General features: G+C 50.7%; 1 protein-coding gene and 2 long non-coding RNA genes across 6 annotated transcripts in view; 1 reads left to right on the forward strand and 2 right to left on the reverse strand.

The window, feature by feature from the left end:
* The window catches only part of Bcr (BCR activator of RhoGEF and GTPase), a 117,780-nt gene extending 103,753 nt beyond the window's left edge, over positions 1 to 14,027 (reverse strand). Inside the window, exon 1 of one of the 2 annotated variants that reach the window (XM_005070764.4) lies at positions 12,613 to 14,014. In XM_005070764.4, the coding sequence (XP_005070821.3) occupies positions 12,613 to 13,897 (1,285 nt within the window). In that variant the 5' untranslated portion in view covers positions 13,898 to 14,014. Of the gene's footprint in view, positions 1 to 12,612 lie in introns of both variants that reach the window. The other variant, XM_040732318.1, reaches the window with a different exon arrangement.
* A 296-nt stretch (positions 14,028 to 14,323) lies between these two features.
* Positions 14,324 to 16,352, forward strand: LOC121134286. 2 transcript variants are annotated; one of them, XR_005871357.1, is made up of 3 exons: positions 14,324 to 14,801; positions 15,384 to 15,550; positions 16,206 to 16,352. It is a non-coding gene; the product is annotated as an uncharacterized LOC121134286 (long non-coding RNA). The 2 variants fall into 2 exon arrangements; XR_005871356.1 differs by having other exon boundaries at positions 14,324 to 15,550.
* On the reverse strand, positions 16,350 to 20,992 carry LOC121134285. 2 transcript variants are annotated; one of them, XR_005871355.1, is made up of 2 exons: positions 17,643 to 20,992; positions 16,350 to 16,613 (listed from the first exon to the last, which is right to left on the reverse strand). It is a non-coding gene; the product is annotated as an uncharacterized LOC121134285 (long non-coding RNA). The 2 variants fall into 2 exon arrangements; XR_005871354.1 differs by having other exon boundaries at positions 17,328 to 20,992.
* Positions 20,993 to 21,001: the final 9 nt, after the last annotated feature.

Consider the following 21,001-nt stretch of genomic DNA (forward strand, 5'->3'; position numbering starts at 1 on the left):
GCTGTTATACCTCACTCAACGCCATGGGACTGCATACATGAAAATGAGAACAGCAGCTGTTACGACACATTATATTTTACTATAGTTAAAGGACACAAAGAGTAGAACCAGGCGCAGAACTTAGTGGGCGAGCACTGTTCTAGCTCTGGATTCTATCACTAAATACAGGAAAGAGATGGGGTTCAGGGAGGGAGGGAGGCAGAGGGAGAAAAGAGCGGAAGTGGATAAAATAAGGCGTAAGGGCTAAAACATAAAATAAACCACTCTGGGCCCCTTCCCTGATCACCTAAACAAACTCAAGCCTCCATGTGGTTTCCAGCAGCCCGTGCTCCAGGGCCTCTTCCCAAAACCACAAAGGAGAGGGGCCTCCGCCTTCCCTACCACAACTTCCACTCACGGCCCTCTTGGGACACAAGGGCCCGAACCTAACTGACTAGGTCTCCCTGTGAACCAAAGTAAACACCTCAAGGGCTCTCCAGCCTAGCTGGGAACCAGGGAGAGCCTGACTACCTGGTCACAAAAATAGTCTCTGGAATCTTAATGGACCACATGACAGAACGAAGTTCTGATCGTGCCAGAACACGCTGCACCTTGAAAACAGTAGCCTAAGTAAAAAGAGCCCGACAGAAAAGGCCACACATGTTATGATCCTAGCAACACATGTCCACAAAACGCCAGTGTCCGTGGACAGAAAGGTCAGAGCCAGGTGTGGTGGTACACATCCTAGAATGTGGGAGGCTGCCAGGCACTGGGGTCATAACTTACGGTCTCCTTCTGAGGTAATCAAAGTTGTCCCCAGATTAGATCAAAACTGTGATTAACACCCCAAACCACTGAACTACACCTTTTTGTCCTTTAAATAAGTAAATTATATCTCAATAAAGCTGCTAGTGGAAAACAAAACAAAACATGGTACAAAGACACAGCCAGCGGATAGCAGAGCTGTGCCCACAGAGGGCAAGGGGAACAGCAGACCCAGGGAAAACAAGTCAAGCCCGTATGCTGCCCGGCCTCATCCCAAGCACCAAACAGGATGGGGACGGTCCTCTCGGTTTGTTTGTTTTGTTTTATTTTGTTTTTTAGGTTTCGAAGCAGAAGGCTTAGGATAGGGAGGAAAGCAGACAAACAATAACAAAACCACAAGTAAACAAAGCCTCAGATCAGCTGAAGGTCCAGTTACCCCAGTCTCCCAAGAAGTGAGGGCCAGGCAGAGCTCGAGGACAGTGGATGGTGGCAATTATATGGGATCAGAAGTCAAAGACCCTATTGTCCTCCCAGGGGCTCAGCCTGGCCAGGTGTTCCCATGTGGCTATATGAACATCACAGAACATCAGCTACAGTTTACAGCTGAGCATCAGCTACAGTTTACCCCACACACATCATACCTGGCTACCCCAAAGCATTAGCAACCTAACTTCTCCCGCTCCCTTTGTTTGCTAGAAAAGTTTAGTCTGTACCTACTGCAGTATTGGCTTCCTTTCTAAAAGCCTCATAACGGGGCTGGAGGACGGCCCAGTTAGGTGGAGGTGCTTGCATGCAGACCCAATGCTCTGGTTTGGCTTCTGTTACTGTGACAAACACCACCACCAAAAACAACTTAGCGAACAAAGTTGACTTCATCTGTGGCTTACGCTCCATCATCAAGCAAGGAACTGAAGGCAGGAGCTTGAAGCAGAAGCCATGAAGGAAAGCTGCTCACCGGCTTGTTCAGCTAGTGTTCCTATGTAACTCAGGTTCACCTGCCTGGGGATGGCAACGCCCACGGTGTGCTGGGCCCTCTTAGGTCAAATGGCAGTGAAGAGCAAGCCTCACAGATATGACCACCCGTCAGCTTGATGGAGGCAATTCTTCAGTTGAGGGGGTTCCTATCCCCCGGTGACTCTAGGTTTGTGTCAAGTTGACAGTTGAAGCTAATTATGACACTTGGCCTGAGTTTGATCCCTGGATTCTAATACTACAAGGCATCGAGAGAGAATGACTCTGCAGAGCTGTCCACACACACACACACACACACACACACACACAGAGTCTCTCTTGCATAAATAAAATATGAATAAATGAATGGAAACCCCACAATCATCTTTCTTAAGTGGCTCTAAGCATTCCCTCTACAAACTGGCAGATGCAGGAGAGGGGGATCCTTGATTTTTATCAACCCTGGCTTACAAGGCCCCCCCAAAGTTACAAGGCCAAGTGGTTCAGGAACACCACAAGAAGACTGCCCCATCTAAGAGTCTCATCAGAGGCCACCTCATGCCGTGCTGAGTGCAGCTGACTGACAAAGGGTCCTAGTCCTCTGATGTGATGTGCCTGAGGCCTGTCCCCAAATGATGTATTTGGCTTTCATTTAGGAGTCACAAAGGAGGACAAGCATACTGGACTGTCCTAGTCCAGTCAGGTTTCTATAATAGTACCATCCACTTGAAAGCTTATTTGTAGACAATCAAAAACTATTTCTCACCACTTTGGACACCTTAAAGTCCACTGGAGACATGTCTACTAAGAGTCTATTTCCTGCTTTGGATAACAGATTCCTGGTTCATCTCCGGGATGTACCTCAGTGGTACAGCAATTGCTTAGTACACTGGGGTCCTAAGTTTGATGCCCCGTCTGACAACAGAAAAGAGAAAGGAGGATGGGAAGGAAAGGGGAAGAGGAGGAAGGAAGGGGAAGGGAGGGAAGGACGGAGTCTCTGTCTTGGAACTTTGTAAAATAAGGGAAGAGGAACATGTCTTTAATCGGCTAATGCCTTCAAGTCTCCCTGAAGGCTGGGACCAGGTGTTTCCATTGTGGCAATAGGTTTACACTGTTTCCTACCAGACTAAAAAGACTTGCAGGGAAGGCCCGTCTCTGGTCAGAATATGTGGTGCATTCCACCCCAGGAGCCAGCCTGTGTCAGGTGACTAACAGTGCTACTCAGCTCCTTCACAAATGCCTTGACCTTATTCGGGTGATAGGCATCTGTGCATGTCTCACTCACCCTCAGACCCAACCAGGGGACAGCATATAATTATGATAATGACCCTGCTACAGCCTCTTCACATCTTCCAAGGGCCCATGCAATCATATTTACTCCACAAACAGCGTCTCCGCCTCCAACTCCAGCATAGGCAGGTACCTTTATGAACTTGCTAGTTACTCTTCTGTTGGGCACCATAAACCCTCAGGTCACGGCACCAAGAGTCAGAATCCAGGACACTGAATTTGCAGGATTCAGAGTGGTCTCTATAGCGGGAACAGGGGAGGCCCAGTGGTCAGCAAAGAAGGAAAAATAATTGGCCAGGTTGTCTCCAAAACTAAACAAGTTTCATTCCTAAAGGAACCCATATCACTGGGCCCCAGAAAAGCCACTGCTGTTTACTAGATGGTATTAAGTGGGTATGGCTGGAACACAGAAGGGCCTATGCAAATTTACATCTTAAAGATGGAGCCTCGTGGCTGGAGAGATGGCTGGGGGGGCTAAAGGCATGTGCTGTTTGTCCAGAGAACTCAGGTTCAATTCCCATCATGTAGATGGTAGCTCAATAATCTCTAACTCCAGTTGCAGGGAACCCGTTGCCTTTTTCCAGCCTCCGCAGGCACCAGGCACATATGTGGTAGGCAAAAAATAAATAAATAAATACATACATACATACATAAAGGCAAAACACTCTTACACTTTAAATTAAATTAAAAAGATGGAGCCTCAGTTCATTTTTGTGATGCCCATGGTGCCTGAGACACAGAAAGACCAACCCCAGCTCTGAAACTTCTCCACTGGACAAACTCTTCTCAGGGATCCACGGTCTGGCAAATCCTATAGGACAGAGAAGCCGGACACACTCTGCCTTTGTCTTGAGGCTCTTGTCTCCCTGAAGAAGGAAACCAGTCAGACTCGGGATTAACAGGAAAGAAGGGCTAGCCCAGAGTTAAAGAAACATACACGGAAAGAAACGCTTTGATGTCATGAAGGGTCTGTTTTTTGTTGGTTGGCTTTGAAAGGACGGTAAAAAGTTTTTCGGTGACGTGCGTGCCTTTAATCCTAGCACTCGGGAGGCAGGGGCAGGTGGATCTCTGTGAGTTCAAGGCCAGCCTGGTCTACAGAGCGAGTTCCAGGACAGCCTCCAAAATAATACAGAGAAATCCTCTCTTGAAAAACCAAAAAAAATTTTTTTCACCAAATTCATGAAGAAAAGTGAGAGAATTTCTCAGAAGCCGATGCCAGGTATGTACCTGATGTTCAAGAAGTAATACCCTTGAGTTATTGACTACGGAAGAGCGGCTGCCTTGGAAAAAGTATGAATTGGGATAAACAGAGAAATCAGAAAGGCTGTGTCAACAGTAATTTTGGGGGCTGCGGCAATGGCTCAGTCAATTAAGTACTTGCTTTGCAAGCATGAGAACCTCAGTTTATCCCCAGCACCCGCATCAAAGAGTGAGCGTGGCGGCACACGCTTGTAACCCTGGTGCTGAGGAGGCAGAGGCAGGGGGAGTGTGGGGAGGCTCACTGAGTCCTCAGAGGTGCCAAAGCTTATAATAAAGTTACTGTTTCTACAAACAAAAAATGGTGATTTTAGGGATGGATACACATCAGTGGTAAAGCTCTGGCCAGCTTAGGCTATAGAGTAAGACCCTGTCTCAAACAACAACAAAACCCCCCAGAAAGAGAAGGAGAAAGAGAAAATGATAGGTCAACAGAGGACCTCAGCAATGGTCTGATCTGGTCACCAACTCACTGACTGAACAGATATGTGACGGCTCCTGAAGCATTTGCTTGTGGCTCTCCTGGCTCAGTGATGACTCACCCCATCCATTGCCTAATGCTACACAAAGCTTTTTCTTCTATTTCTTTCTCTTCTTACTTGGTAGGTAGTCAAAGACATCTTGACTTCCTACCCCTCCTGCCTCCACTTCCTGAGTCCTGACATCACAGGCATGACCGGTTCATGTGGAACTGGAGACAGAACCCATGGCCTCCAAGCACTCTACCATCTGAGCTAATGCCCAGGCCTGCATGCTTTCATCAGATTCGTCCTAGAACGCAGCTACTGAAAACCGGCCCGAGCACCATTTACCTCTTTGCCACGACAAATTCTTTCTTTTGGGGATTTCAGCCCCGCACCTCACACGTTTTGTATGACCTCAGTTCCTTAGACTATATGACTTACCAAGGAAAGTTCTTTTTCCATCAGACAGACACCTTGACAGAAAACTGTGACCAATCAGAATAGAGTCGTGGGGCTTGGTCCCAACGGATACATCTGCAATACAGTCCGTGCACCTAAGGTTCAGAGAACACTGAGGAGGAGGGGATTCTAGGAGCCAGAAGATCAGAAGATTGGGGAACTGTGTCTCCTACCCCCATAAAGTCTCACCAACATGGCTGCCCAAACACAGCTGGACAAAGGCAACAGCAATGAACAAGCTAACGCGGTTGGGGGAGGAGGAGGGAGAGATCAGAGGCCTGAACCCCACACTAAGAACTACAGGCAACTAAACAACGCTAAGAGCAAGAGAAATAGTCTTCTCAGGGACAAGCACACAACTGATTACCATCCAATACCAAACGGTCAGCCCTGAAAACATACTTACATATAACATCATATAAACTAAGCAGGCTGTATGTGTTTAGCAATACACATACATACACACACACACACACACACACACACACACCCTAATTAAAGAAAAGAGGCCATAAGTTTGGAAGAGAGCAGGGAGGGAGGGAAAAAATGATGTAATTACATTATGTGGTGATATTTTGTTTATCATCTAACAAATAAAGCTTGCCTGAAGATCAGAGTGCAGAGCTAGCCACACTAGTTAGCCATAGAAGCCAGGCAGTGGAGGCACACTTTTAACCCCAGCACTCGGGAGACAGAAGCAGACAGATCTGTTAGTTCAAGGCCACCCTGGGCTACACAAAATCTATCCACTCTAAAAGAGAAACAGAGCTCACACAAAGGTGATCCTAGCACCTGAGATCTTTAATCCCAGCACTAGGGAGGTGGAGACAGGAGTGATACGGCTGGGCGGTGAGAGGAATATAAGGCGGGAGGAGGCGGGAGCTCAAAGCAGTCTGAGGTTTTGGAGAGATAGATGCAGTCTGAGGTCTCATAGGGACAGCAGTCAGTCTGAGGTTCGATCTGAGCACTGTTGGGGGAAAAACTCTCTAGGGGTTGGCTCTTCTGCTCCTTCAGCTTTCACCTCTCATAGCTGACTCCAAGTTTTTATTATTAAAACCAATTAGAATTCGTGTTACAATATTATGATCTCGACAACTTAAAAAATAAAAAAAAAGAAGGAAACTACAGGGTCATTTCAGTGGTCTTAATCCCAACCAACTGACGTCTTTCTAAGAAGGAGAAATTTGGGCATGCACAGTTGCCAGGAAGGAAATACCACTGGAAAAGGCAAATAAAAGGCGGGCCCCTGCACACCAAGGAGACAGGCCTCGGAGGGAATTCTTCCACATCAGCCTCCAGCAGGGTGAGAAAAAAAAACCTTTTTTTTTTTTTTTTGCTGTTTCACCTATCCCCGCCTGGGGTATTTGTTATGTAATAGTGTCAGCTGACTAATACACTGGGCCACTTTAAGACTGTGGGTGTGAAAGCCAGGGAACCAGGAAGACACCACCACTAGCAGGTGTTTTTCTAAAGAAAACACACCTGTTAAGGACCTGTGGCTAGGGAGTTAAGGGTGAGAATGCCGCCCCAGGGAACTGTAAAGCCATACTTAAACTAAGTACACTAGACACTGGACAAATAGTATAGGATTCCATTTACATAAGATATCTAAGATAAGCAAACCCCCAGAGACAAAAGGTAGACTCCTGGCTGTCAGGAACTGGAGGTAAGGAATTATTTAAATGGATACAGTTTCTGTTTAGAAAACTACCAGCTGAAAAGACAGGTCTGGAGATACGGCTCAGGGGCAGAGCTTGACTGAGCTTAGCAGGGCTCTGGGTCAGTCCCAGACTTCTACCCCAAAGAGTATTGTAGAATTGAGTGTTGGTGATGGTTGTACAAGATGCTTCTGGACAGAACAAGGATCTGCTTTGTGACAGTGCTCTTACCTAGCGCACACAATGTCCTTGGGCTTGACCTCTGATACAAAGTCCGAAATCGCACATTTTGTTATGCATATTTTACACTAAAAATAATATGGACATTATGATAACACATTTCAATGAAAACTACTACTTTTTTTTTCAAAGAAAAACAAACTTCCTTGAAGCAATTTGTTGTGTTTCAGCCAGGATGAAGAAATCCCAAGGGTTTAAAATTAGCACACCATCACCCCAAGCCTTGATACAAAAACCATTAGCCTTAGCCAAAACTTGGACCTGTTACTTAACGACTTGAGAACATAGTCCACTCTGTACACAAGCCTCTCTCTCAACCCACAGGAGGAAGAGACAGCTGGGGCTGCCTAATACTGCTTGATCCCAAGTAGGTTCAGCAGACTAGCTACCTGGACTTGTCCTGATGCAGACACCAGTCACACACACAGGCCCCACTCAGCCACAGGACTCTCAACCAAGGAGGCACGTCCTAAAGCCAAAAGCAACAAATTAGCCCAAAGAGAATCACAGGGTCCCACTCAACTTAACAATCCTCTTGGCTCTTTTAATGAAAAGTCTCTGAATATTTCATTCTGGTCCCCAAACTCCTCAGCCTGCCACAGCCAGAGGGTGATTATGGAATGTTACACAGACCATTTCCCAGTTGGATCGCCCACCTCTACCTCTGTTCAGGGGAATCCTGCGCTCAAGTCAGAGGCAGCAGGGCTCTAGTCTAAAGAGGCCATGACTGAGGCATCCAAAGGCCAGGTGCGAAGGCTGATGGTCCACAATTACCCACTCAAACCAGTTCGTTATCTTCCAGTCAGTCACCCAAGAGAAAGGCAACACAGGGGTTGGGCACTCTGGCACCAATACCAAAATCCAAAGGGTAAATGAAGATGCTCAGCTAAAAAGATGACAGCTCACTGAGAGCCACGTTGGAACACAAGACCCTCAGTTCAGGTTAGAAGCAGCTTGACAGGAAAGGAGGGACTCAGCATGAAAAGCCTTAGCCTGGAACCCCAGGGGAGGGCGGGGAGCCAAGGGGCACACCTACAGCAGGGAGAAGAGGTTCAAATACTTCCCTGATCTAAAGGAAGGAAAGACCGTGCATGGTGTGATACACCAATAGTACCAGCTACTTGGGAGGCTGAGGGAACACAACTGAGCAACATGGTAAGAAGCCCTTAAATCAAACCAAATAAAGAAATACACAGATAAGAAAAACACCTTGGGTCCCTGCTCTAAGGTGGGTAAACATCAAGGACATTACACTTAAAGAGAAATGAGCCAGTCGTGAAAACACAAACAGCGTGTGACTGACTGTACCAATGGGAGTCCCCTAGAACCTTCAACTTCACAGAAACGGGGAAGGGAAGTGGTGGGGCTTCACGCTGGGAGCAGAATGTGCCATCTAGCAGGGCCAGGATCTCTGTGATGGTGACAGGTGTACAATCTGAATGCACTCGTTGTCGCAGAACTGCAAGCCTAAAAATGGCCGGAGGAGGTTCAGAAAGCAAGTATTTTGTGTTTCTTAGCTTTAGAAAATTTCTGTTGCGGCACATCTCAATCCAGCATCCAGGAGGCAAAAGCAGGCAGCTCTCTGAGCTTGAGGCCAGCCTGCTCTTCATTGCCTGTACCCAGCCAGCCAGGGCTACACAGTGAGACCTTTCTCGAGCTAGCAAAGATTCCTGCTCCCCGTGCGTGCTTTTCCCTTGGCTCACCAACTCACTTCCATTCTTGGCATTGCTTTTGCTTTCGTAAATACTTTCTATTTCTACTTCTTAAAAAATTTTTTTAATATTTTCAAGATAAGCTCTCTCTATGCAACTCAGGTTGCCCTCAAACTCACAACCCTACCTCAGCCTCCTTCAATGAAATGGCAGATTATATATATATATATTAGTTTAAAACCAAATCTGTAATTTCAGCACACAAGAGGTAGAGGGAGGAGGATTAGGAGTTCAAAGCTAGCCTAGGCTAGCTATATGGCGAGACCCTGTCTCGATACTGTCCCCTCCCAAACACACACAAACCCCAGAGTCACAGGAGGTGGGCTTGGGACCTTAATCTTTCACTGACACTCTTGAAGAGACAGCTCCCCACACCTTTGGCTGCTGCACTACTAAGAAAGCTGTGAGCATCTCTGATCTCGTTTCTGTCTAAACATGGATGTTTGCATCCCCTTTTAACTCCTGAGCTCCCAGATGGCAAAGGCATGTCATCTCCTTCTCTGTGGCCTACACAGGACCAAGAAGGGCTCTGCATAGAAAGGGGGCTATGGCTGTCTGTTGGCACCTCCACAGGTGTGGCTGCACGAGGACCCCAAACACACGCAGTTATGGCTTTCGGGTAGATGTACTGGGTACCAGGAAGAAGCAGAACAGGGTACCACGAGCCAGAAGGCCTGGAGCTCTGTATTTACACACCCAAGGGCTTCATCCTTGCTGCTTCTTGGATCTATCTTTGTCTGTAGATGGACGGCCCGCCACCAGGTGATGGAAGAGCTCATAAGGGATCGTCTGCATGAAACACCTTGTCAAGGTGCCCAGCACAGAGCACTTGTGTGATGGTTTCAGCTCCTTCCTGTAATGTCCCTGGCAACTCATCTGAAGGGACTCAGAAATTACAAGAGCTGGGCCACTGAGCGTGCCCTGACAGAACATTAGCGTGGCCTCCCCCACCCCCATACATACACAACTGCAATTTTCCTTAGTGTTCCAGTAGGTCCCACAGCCACCTAATGAACATCACTTGGTAGCCTCAACAGAGACAGATGGCTGAGCAGTGACAGGGGCCCTTTTCACCTCCCACAGAGGACAGAGAAGGGTGTTCAGGACAGTTTAAACCTTCTTTGGGCTACAACAGCTGAGCATGTTAAGGCCAAAAAGAACTCATCCAGTGGAGAACACTAACAGAGAGCCCTAACATAATATGCACTGTGGGTGATAAGGATGTGTCCATGTTGGTTTATGAACTGTCACAACTGTACCCCTTTAGTGGGGGAATGCTGCTAACAGGGGAGGTAGCTGTGAGGCACGGGAGTTTTTGGGAAGTCTGTAATCTTCCCGTTCGTTTTTTTGCTATACACCTCAAAGTGCTCTGATAACTTTAAAAAATGTAAACCTTGCTTTCGAGCACTCCAGTTTATGATTTGATTGTTCACTGGGGTACTGGAGATTGAATCACTAAGCCACACCTCAACCCTTTTAGATGATGCTGTTCAACCTTAATCCTTAAAAATGTCTGAGGACACTATCCATGTTGGAACACGCTTTTAATCCCAGCACTCCGAAGGAGGACACAGGTGGATCTTTGTGACTGAGAGGCTAGCCTGGTCTACAAAGCCAGTTCCAGGGCAGCCAGGGCAACATAGTAAGACCCTGGCTCAAAAGAGAAGAAAAGGGAAAAGAAAGAAGGAGTCTGAGGGAGACAGGCAGTGGTGCATGCCTGTAATCCCAGCCCTCGGGAAGTAGTAGCTCACTGCACACTGAAAGCCAGCAGTAAACTACAAAGCGAGTTTTAATCTAGACAGGACTCTTACAAGGAGACCCAATCTCAAAAAGGCACAAAAAATGTTTTAGGGAAAAATAAGAGAGAATGTGGGGCTCCAGGATAGTCAAAGAAAGATTCAGAAAGTTCCGAAATATAAAAATAACTTCTGGGGGCTGGAGAGATGGCTCAGCGGTTAAGAGCGCTGACTGTTCTTCCAGAGGTCCTGAGTTCAATTCCCGGCAACCACATGGTGTATCACAACCACCCTGAATGAGATCTGGTGTCCTCCTCTGGCATGCAGGCAGAGGACTATATACACAATAAATAAATAAAATATTAAAAAAAATAATAGTAACTTCTGAGCCACTTCCTGAGAAAACTAACCTGTATGTCTCTTGGGTCCCATTTCCTTCTTATTCCTACTTTGACCTACTCTGTGTGATTTGTGGAGGGCAACATGGCCATTTCTATGGTAGGTATAGGAAAGGCTAGACTCAACTTTCTGGAGACTCAGAGTTCCCTACCAGCAACAGAGTACCAGACTGCAGGTCTCCACGCAAGCCTCTCATGTCCTTAATTAATGACATCCCCAACCATCATAGCACCGAAGGCCAGCTCAAGCAAGTTCAACTCGCAAACAGCTGGCTGGAAATGGCTGGTGCCCAGTCATCACTGGGCAAGCCTCCAGACCTGAGAGGAGCTGATTTATATTCCTACAAAGCAAACTTCTGACTCCCATAGCTTCTCATTCCTGCACTAGAGACAAGGAATGCAGCTGAACCAGGATACAGGTAGATGGGTCCAGCTACACACTGCCATCAACCCAGATGCACACGGGAGAGCAGCAACCCGAGGTCCTAAACAGGACAGAGTGCTGAGCTTAAAAAGGCAGCTTAATACAGCCAAAAATAGCCTCACTTTTTCAAGAGGATTCTGGCGAATGAAGCACGTGCAACTCCATCAGCAGAAAGAAAGGAAAAAAATCACTGAAGCAAAAGCCCAGATCAGTCAAGGACTCCAAGAGATTCCTGACAGCTGTCCACCCCCAAATCCCATGGGCGCTAGCACCCCTCCCTTACTCCAACTTAAGATTCTGCCTAGATCTCAAAACCTAGTCCCATCACCCCACATAGCCCACGGTACCTGAGTGCCGCAAAGAAGTTATTGTTTCATCTTAGTGCTGGGGTCATGGATTAGGAACTCAAGACCAGAATCTGTTGAGTGGTCATCCTTGGGAAAATGAGGGGGCAAGGGCACACTGGAGGACCGGAAAAGAAGATGGGGCCTGAAAGATGTAGCTCAGACCTCAGGATGTAGGTGTAGACCTACTGGTGTAGCACAGCACAGCTCACATGTTCAAGGCTCTGGGTTTGAATCCCAGAACCACCAAAGAGAAAGACAGACAGACAAAATTCATTGGCAGTGGGGGAGGAGGAGGGGTCTATGGGTGAGTAATGGTGGGTGAGACATATCAAAGCCAAGTAGAGATTAGGACGGTGTGGGATTAGCCCCGCATGAGATCTCCAACCTATTGATTTTCGGGGGCCCACTGAGTCAGAACTCACCCCACTTCCTTCTAACGCCTATCTTCATCTGCTCTCACTTGCTAACAAGAGAATCTGACACGTCTAAGACCTTGAGGCAGCGTGCACATCTTGGGTTCCCCTAGGTGTCATATAACCACTCCAAGACCAGAACAACCAGGTGGCAGGAGCTATCCAAGCACAGCAGACACCCCACTCAAAGGAACTGATCTAGGTGGCAGAGATGGCTCTGACATTTTTTGTCTAGCATGGAGAGAGCACGGGGGGAGTCTCTCTGCAAATACTTCAGCAAAACCTACCTGCTCTGGATCTAGAACCAAGAGAGTTAAGTCACCAGCCATTCCCCTATATTCTCCCACCCCCAGCCCATTGGCCTTCAGGAGGCAGGAGGAAAGGGAGGGGAGTTAGTTCAGGCGCAGGACCAAAGAAACACAACAGCGCTTGAAAATCACGCCAATAAGGTACCCATTTCCCCCATGCCAATCTACTCCCTGAGTCCTGAGCAGGTCCAAGTACGACGCCCACACTCACCTGCATCCCCCTGGAAGGTGCTGTCCCCATCACTGGGCCAGATCTGCCCGGTCTTTCGGACACCAACGATGGTGGCCTCAGACACCACAACCTGGCACTGCCGGTGCCGCTTCTGGCACTGCGGCGTCGGGGGGCTGCTGCTGTCAAAGGACTGCTGCGAATTCTGCGAGGGTGAGCGGCTCTTGTCCCGGAACATACGGTAGGTGGTGGGGCTCGGTGACACGCGGCTGGACTGGCCAGAGGAAAAGTCCTCCTCGCTGGAGGTGAGGTTCTCATTGGAGCTGCAGTCCGGGGTGTAACCACCTCCGCTGTCCTCGAAACTCCGGGGGGAGTAGGACCTGCGGGGCCAGGTGAGGCGCTTCTCCTGCTCGGAAGTGCTCTGGCTTCGCAGGAGCGGGCCCTTGCCCTCCGCCTCCACCATCATACCTCCGACGTAGATGCTCTGGTAGGGTTGGTACTCCAGGGGCGGCCAAGGGGGCCTGTTGCCGCCGTTGGCGTTGATGAGGTTGTCCTTCAGGAAGCGGGGATTCAACTCCGCATCCTCGTAGTCCCCGTCGAGGCCGCAGCTGCTCTCCGAGGTGCGTCCTCGGTAGTGGGGTCTGGGCGCTTCCCCCAGCCCCTGCCCAGTGCTCTGCTGGGACTTCTTGCGCTCCATTTGCATGGCCTGGCTGCCTAGAGAACTGATTCGGTCGGACACCTCTTTGTCGTTGACCTTCACCAGGCCGCGCTCGTGGTGAAACTCGACGTTCACGTAGAAGGGCTTCTCAGCGTCGCCAGAGCCGGGCTGGGCAGGTCCCTTGCGGATCTTCTCGAAGTTCGATCTGAGCGCCGCCACGCTGGTGGGGGGCCCTCGGTCGTCCCGGTCGGCCGGTGCTGCAGCCGCTGGCCTGCGGGCGGACGCCGGCCGTGCCTTCCCCGGTGACCCTTCTCCGTCCGGGCGCGCCTCGGACTCCTCGACCGGCGCCGGGTCAGCGCCGTCGGCGGGAGCGGGCGGCGGGCGCGGGGCGGGCGCTCGGGGTTCGGCGGCGCCGTCCGGGGGCTGCGCGGCGCGGCGGAAGCCCCAGCGCTGCCGGTCGTAGCTCTTCTTCTCCTTGGCCAGCAGCGTCTGCAGGTAGATCATGCGGAACCGCTCCTGGTTCACCTCCTGCTCCAAGCGCCTAATGGAGGCCTTGCAGCGCTCCAGCTCCTGCTCGATGTCACCCACCGAGCGCAGCTCCATACGCGGTGGCTCCGAGTCCGGGAACTGCGCCCTCCACGCCTCGGCGAAGCCCACGGAGTCCACCATGGCGCGGCCGGCTCACCTGCGCCGCGGGGCTGCACGCCGGAGCCCGTCTCAGCGGCGGCGCGACATTCTCACCGGGCCCGGCCCGGGGCGCCCGGCGGCACCCATGGCCCCGCGGTGGCGGCGGCGGCGGCGAACAATGCCCGCCCCCCGGGGGCCGCAGGTGAGGCGGGCGGCTCGGCGGCGGCGGGGGCTGGGGGGGGCGCGCGGGCGGGGGAAGGGCGCGGGGTTGCGCACGCCGCTATTGTGTGCGGGGCTCCGCGGCGCGCGCAGCGGCGGGAGCCGTCCTGCGCAGAGCAGGGCCGCCGCGGGCTCACGAGCGCGGCCCGCGTGCTCCTCGCCTCCGGTTCACCGCACCGCACCGCACCGCACCGCACCGCACCGCACCGCCCCTCTGCCCCGCAGCCTTCCTGGCAGGCGCCGCGACCTGCCCGGCCACCTCTCGCCGCACTCCCGCCCCGACCCGCACTCAACGCCGCAGGAAGGGGAGGACCGGGGGGCGGTGGCCGCGGAGCGGCTGACGGTGCCCGGGCGCGCCTCTTAAAGGGGCCGCGCCACGGGAAGAGGGCCGGGTCCTTGAAACAGACCAGGACGGCGGCTACCGGGTCTAACCCCACTCTGGACACAGGGGCTCCCCAGATCGGTTGGTTCCGAGCGATCCCTCCACGGTGGAGGCCCTGACTAGTTCTTCACACCTCGAACAGAAATACCTGGTTCCCCATTTCTGCACTGCCAAGGCACCTACCAACCTCGGTGGTGACCGCACCAGGGAAACACTCAGGAGGATCCACACTACAGAGAAATCAACTAGGGCAGGCCACCCAATGAGACAGCCATGGCCAGGCTGGGTCCCCCATGCCAGCGGCCCGAGGGCCAGCCAGCAAGCCTCTGGTGTAGGAGATCTGAGGTGGGTGGTAAAGCTGAACAATGGCCACACAGTTGTCACGGGACTCCTTCCACCGAGTGATGAATAGGAATGTCTCTCCCTCAGCTCATACAAAGCGTCTTCCTCCCCGAGTCCTGACTTTTGGCCTCCAGTGTAGTATTTGCGCGGTCTCTCTCTTTCTCTGAAGGGATCACAAACCTCTTTCTTAGCCTCGGAGCTGGGTGGAAGATAGGAAACCTTTGATGGTTTCCAGAGAAGGTTAATGATCTGAGGCGCATAGCAGAGACACTCTCAGGAGGGAGTCTCCTCTATATAAAAGCAAATCCAGGCCAGCGTGCCGGGTGAGGTGAAAGGAAAGGGGATTTGGCAACTGAAGAACAGCCTGAGTTCTGATTACTTTTTCCTCTCCGTGCCTCAGTTTCCCCAGAATTGAGACAAAACCAGAGCACCTGCCCCCCCTTATTTCCTTGGTTGTAAACAGTCTCTTTTAGCGAAATGGAGCCCAGGACCAGCGGCTAGATTAGCAGGGTCTCCCTGACTTCGACCGTGTGGTCTCGTGATTCTCTTTTCCTCCCTGGAACTCACTCTCGTCCTCATCTGTAGCTGTTTTCTGCACCCGTGGGTTCAGTCTGTGGGAACGTCGGCAGGGCGGGCGAGCCTTCGGAGCCCAGCTCAGCACGCTGTGCAGCTCGCGACTGCCCTCTGCAGACCTCTTTCATCTCATTCCCCGCCTACCTCACCCTTCTCTGGCCCAGCAGGCAGTAAACAAGGTAATTGCTGGTGACCTGACTTTGGGGCCATGGCGGCAGACATCCCAGAAGCACCGTAGTGAATAATGTTCTTTTCTTCAGTAGGCTCACCTTTAAAATGGATGTTAAAAAGCCTGCTCCTAGCTGGGGGTGTGTGGCTCAGTGGAAGAGGTCTTAAGAGGTCTTATTTGGCAAGCCCATTGGATCAATCCCCAACGCTCCACAAAAAAAAAAAAAAAAAAAAAAAGCCGTGACCTCACAGGGTCACAATCAATACTAGCTGCCGCCTGTAATGATCTGATGGAGTCATTCAATAAGTGGGCCAGGCAAGATGAGAATTCAGGCCTCTGGAACCCTATTTCCTGGCCATCTGAAAAAAGACAAAATCTTTTTCCCTTGTTGATTTGGTCGTTCAGTTCCAGTAGGCTGGTTAGGGCCCATATACCCACTAATGTGTGGAACAGGAAGGAGTACTTTAATGGAGGAGGGTGGCATTGCTCATCAGTAGGGTAACTCTCTGGTTCAGACTCCAACTCAGCGCTATTTTAATTATTTCTGTAGAGTTTTGGGTGAATGGGGTGCTGGGAGTTTGAACCCCGGACCTTGTGCATGCTAGGCAACCACTCTTCCACTGAGCCATGCTCTCTATACTTGAATCTCTTTTTCTATTTACTAGCTGTTCGTTTATCTTGAGACGAGGGCCCATACTTCTGGACTCGAGTGACCCACTTCTTGCTTCAGCCTCCTGAGCTAGCTGGGACTACACTTATATGCCAGCATGGTAGCTTTTAATATTTTATAAATAAATACATTTGCTTTTAAAGCTCAGAAGCTGTTTATTGGGCTTTGCGGGCTCTGTCCCTTGACAGAGCAAATTGCTTGTTGAGAATAAGGACACATCCAGATAGTGGCTTTCTTACCCCCACTCAGAGGGCCTTTTCCAGCCCTGAGAATTTTCATCTGTCCTCAGGACCCTCCTGAAGGAGTGCTAACATAAAGCTTCTGGTCCTCTTCTGCACAGGACTGCCCTCTCCCTCCCTGCCTCTCTCTCTTTTCCTATGGCGCGTTCTCATCATCTGTCCACCTGTAAGGGAACAGTATAAGAGGACACATAGGGTCCATACATACTACAACCTGTCTCCTCATCCACTGTGTGTTCCCGCTAGATCTTAACTCTGCAAGCATTCAGACTGGCAGCAAGTAGTGGTCAAATTGGGATATTTGTGCAGCCCAGAAGAGTCACATGCCGGGAGGGGTGTGTGTGTGTGTGTGTGTGTGTGTGTGTGTGTGTGTGTGTGTGTGTAAGAGAGAGACAGAGAGACAGAGATTGTGAGAGAGACAGAGTTAGCAGAGAATGAGACAAACGTTGGGGGAAAGGGCAGTCTAAACAGGTGATAATGGGCTAGTCCTACAACAGAACAGATAGACGAGGCGGCGGCTTCGAGGATACAGCTATTTGCGGAACGGCTAAGTTAGGAGATGACCTCGTAGGTGGGCCAGCCCCAAATGGGTCTCAACCTGCATGGTCTGGAACTTCCCACCATGGGGTATGTTCTGCTGTCCGTGTGCCCACCACCCTCTCTCTGCCTGTGGATCCCAGCATTCCAGTGTGACTTCAGCTTGTCAAAGAATGGAATGTTTAATTGAACTTCAGTGAATTTATATTTAAGTACCCCCAGCAGCTACTGTGTCATTCCATGCAGTGGGGGGGGGGCGCTGCTTGATATTTTTGATGAGAGAGTTGTACAGTGTGGTGGTGAGGTCTGTGGCAGCTGTGCACATAGGAGAAGTTGCTGACCTAGACCTATCTCCATCCCTGCTGGAGGCAGGAGGAAGGCTCCCTTTTAAGTGGGATGTGGCTGTGTTATCCATCATGTCATCTGTCATCTTCAGGGCAACAGCATCAATACGGCGGCTCTCTAGCCCTGTTTGCTCATGCTGTGCTGAACAGTGCTTGGCTGGTGGACCTCCTCCAAGCTTACACATCCCTGGACTACAGTAGGCAGCGGGGATCTCAGTAGGGTACACTTGCAGGCAGTGGGTCTTCTCTGGCGCTGCTGGCCCAGGCTCCCAATGACCGAGCGGGACTTTCATTAGCGGCAGCTCCACCCACCTTCTGCAGGATCAATTATTGATGACCCTTCTGAAGTCACGCCAGTGCAGTCTCCTGACTGTTGTCTGCAGCCTTTGCCGGCAGAAGGGCAGAGTGCGATGAACCTGTTAGTGAGGGGATGGCCGGTAAGGTGGTCCAGGTTTCCACTTTGCATCACCGGAGGCCCAGAATACCTGTAGGTCAGGGATGCCTCCTCCCCTGGTATGGGAAGCAGCCCCAGGTTTGCTGTGACTCCCAGAAGGCTAGGACGAGGCAGGCTGAGTAAAAAGCCTTCCCACAACAGCCCAGGAAGCTGCATCCATCTGCGGTGCAGGCTCACACGGATAGCTGGTGGCTCTGAATGCCAGTGACGCATTGGGCTACAGGGAGGCAATGAAGGCCCTGTACTGCCTGGATGGAGGCAATTGCGATGGCTGTACTTGTGCCTGCCCATCGGCTTCTCTCCGGGGAAGGCCTTGCATATGGGAAGTGACATGTGAGGCCACAGCAGATGGCAGAGGAGCCCCGGGAGCCCTGGGGGGCCCTGTCTCAGGGCAGTATCTGAAGCCCAGGGCCCATCCAAACTCACTTCTTATTCAGAGGAGGGGCTCCCTGCGCTGTGTAGTTCTGAAAACTCCCAGCTTCAGCTCTCACACCTCCCGTTGCCCGGTTCTCTTTATGGTCTGCCCTCCACCCAGAATTCCTTGTCAATATGCCACTGTGTCACAAGGCCCAGGATTATGTGTGGACAGAGCTATTTGGTGTTCTCAGCCTGCACTTTTATGGGGCCACATTCCACGGAGAGTCTTGTGTGGATTGGGGAATTAATAACTGGAAGGATTGTAGGCTGTAGAAACTCCAGAATAATTAGTATGCTCCATGCCTGTAAATCCCAGCACTCAGGAAGCAGAGATGGGGGATATTTTTAGTTTGAGGCTGTCCTAGATCATATAATGGGTCAGTCTGCCTGTCTCAAACACACACACACACACACACACACACACACACACACACACACACGGGGGTGGAGACAGAGATAGAGAGTTGTATGACTATATAAATATAACCAATCCTGTCTACCTCTATGTTCAACTACCTAGGTGTTAGGTGATCATAGTTCTAGCTTAAGGCACCCTGGGTTCCTCTGGAAAATTAAGCTTATCTGGGAATGGTCTCTATCCGCTGGGCTATAGTGCTGTGGCTGCTGGATCGCTGTGGCTCATAACAGAACTAGGAAGGTAGAAACAAGCAACCAGGACACCAGGGGCTGTTCTGGTCACTGTGGAGCTTGAATCACCACTGCTGCGTGACTAAGGGAACACCATGCAGACTCAGGGAGCAGACTATGCTGGGGTAAGGCTTGGTGGGAGAGTTTGGGAGGGGTGAGGTATGCTGCTTATAACATACTCAGCCAACGGTATGGGTTTTAGTCACACAGACATATTAAGACAATACTGTTGATTGGCAGAGAAACGTCTGAATCTTGTGAGTCAGGACCCACAGAAACATGCTCGCACACTGTGGTGAGCAACACAAGGAGAGTTTAATAAACTCTCATCTACAGAGGCATGGGTGTATGCCCAACAATGTACTTCTAGCTCTGGAGCTCATGACAGGTCACCCTCTGCATCACCATCCTAGGACCTGGAAGGATGAGGGGAGGCTTCAGGTCACCATTGCTATGTATTTCCACCCTGTGAAGCATGATGCTATACCCACTAGACCAGACCTCCCTAATGCAACAACAATGTAATCTGTCCCTAACTGGCCATGTCATGGTGGACCAAGGCAGGGGGTCACAGTTCAGAGACGAGCCCACCAAGACCCTTTGTGAAAATTCTAAAGTACTATGGGTGAACACTAAGAGCAGCAGGACACGAACCAGCTGACCAGAAGATAAGGAAGTCAAATGAACTTCAGCCTGGCCACTAAGGAAACTGTATGTTTTGCTGAAGTGTGGGAAGGCTTGGCACGCACCCACAGTGAGACACCAGGGCAGATCGTTGGGCAGGTAGCCCATCAGGCAGTGTGCACAGTACAAGGGCATTCTGGAGAGACAAGCCAACAAACATGGAGATTTGCACACAGAAGGGGCGGGAAAAGACAGCCCAGAAGGAATTTTATCAACTCTTAACCATGTTCACTTCAAAGAGTACATCTGATTTCGGGGCAGAAGTATTTTTGTTTATATTCTTACCTCCTAGTTTAACACCAAACATTTCATTCCTTTTAAGAGATGTTTTGTATACTTTTTAAAATAAAAGAGCTTGAGCCAAATGTGTGCTCCTCATCTGTAACCCCAGCACAGGGGAGGCAGAAGCAGGAGGATTGCTGCAAGTTTAAGGCCACCCTGTTTTAGAGAGAGGGAGGGGAAGAGAGAGGTGGGGGGAAGGCGGGAGAACTAAAATGAAGCTAATGAATGCTGGTATTGAACAAGAAAATGTCAGTGTTCTCGGATGTTTGGCCACCACTGAGTTAACGAACAGTCATGGAAATGTGCGGTATGCCAGACACTTAGAAAAGGGCACTGACCAACACGGCCGCCTACAAACGCTTATGCTTAAGGAGCAGGTGTTCCTGGGTATGGTGGTACACGTCTGTGATCCCAGCCCTTGGGAGATGGAGGGCAAATAAAATCCAAGGTCAGCCTCAGATACATATAGAGTTGGAGGCCAGCATGGACTACAGGAGACCCTATATGGGGGGGGGGGGAGTTAGACAGTGTCCCAAGTCCTCCAGAGGTATGTGGTCCATTGCCAACATCCCGAGATAGGCAGGCCAGTTGGAGAGACACATGATAGGTTGGCAGGGATGGGCACAGGTGACAGTATGGAGCAGTATCAGGCTTGGGGGTGTGGAATGGGCTGCCAGGGGGATTCCATACAATTGTCATCTCTCGGGATAGTCATGGTGATTCGTCTTCCGATGGGCTAGAGGTCTCCCTTCTCATCTGCTGACATGCAGGGCAGGACCATGGGAATCTCTGAGACAGAGGCAGGCCTCTGCCAGAGGAGCCAAATGGACTTCTCCCGTTGTACTTAACAGTGGAGCTCAAGGGTCCTGAAATTCTGTGGCAGAGGGAAAGCAGATATCTAGGTCTGATGCCCCATGACCCAGAACTCCCAGGTGGGATGGCAGGTGAGTTTTACTGACAAGTCTTGGTGCCTAGAACATGGAGATGGGGGGTCAGAGGCCTCATCTAGGATCAGCAGGGAAGGGCTCTGGGGTGACTGCCAATATGACTGGGTAAAGGATGTGGGCTAACCCTGAGTGTCCTAAGTTTGCAGTCTTGAAGCCTCTTGAGACCACAGAGACAGTCTGAAGACCCTACAGGGAGAAGGCTCACCCCAGTGTGCCCCCACAACCAGCTAGACAGTATG

Source organism: Mesocricetus auratus, unplaced genomic scaffold (assembly GCF_017639785.1).
Source record: "Mesocricetus auratus isolate SY011 unplaced genomic scaffold, BCM_Maur_2.0 Super-Scaffold_100027, whole genome shotgun sequence".
Lineage (NCBI taxonomy): Eukaryota > Metazoa > Chordata > Mammalia > Rodentia > Cricetidae > Mesocricetus > Mesocricetus auratus.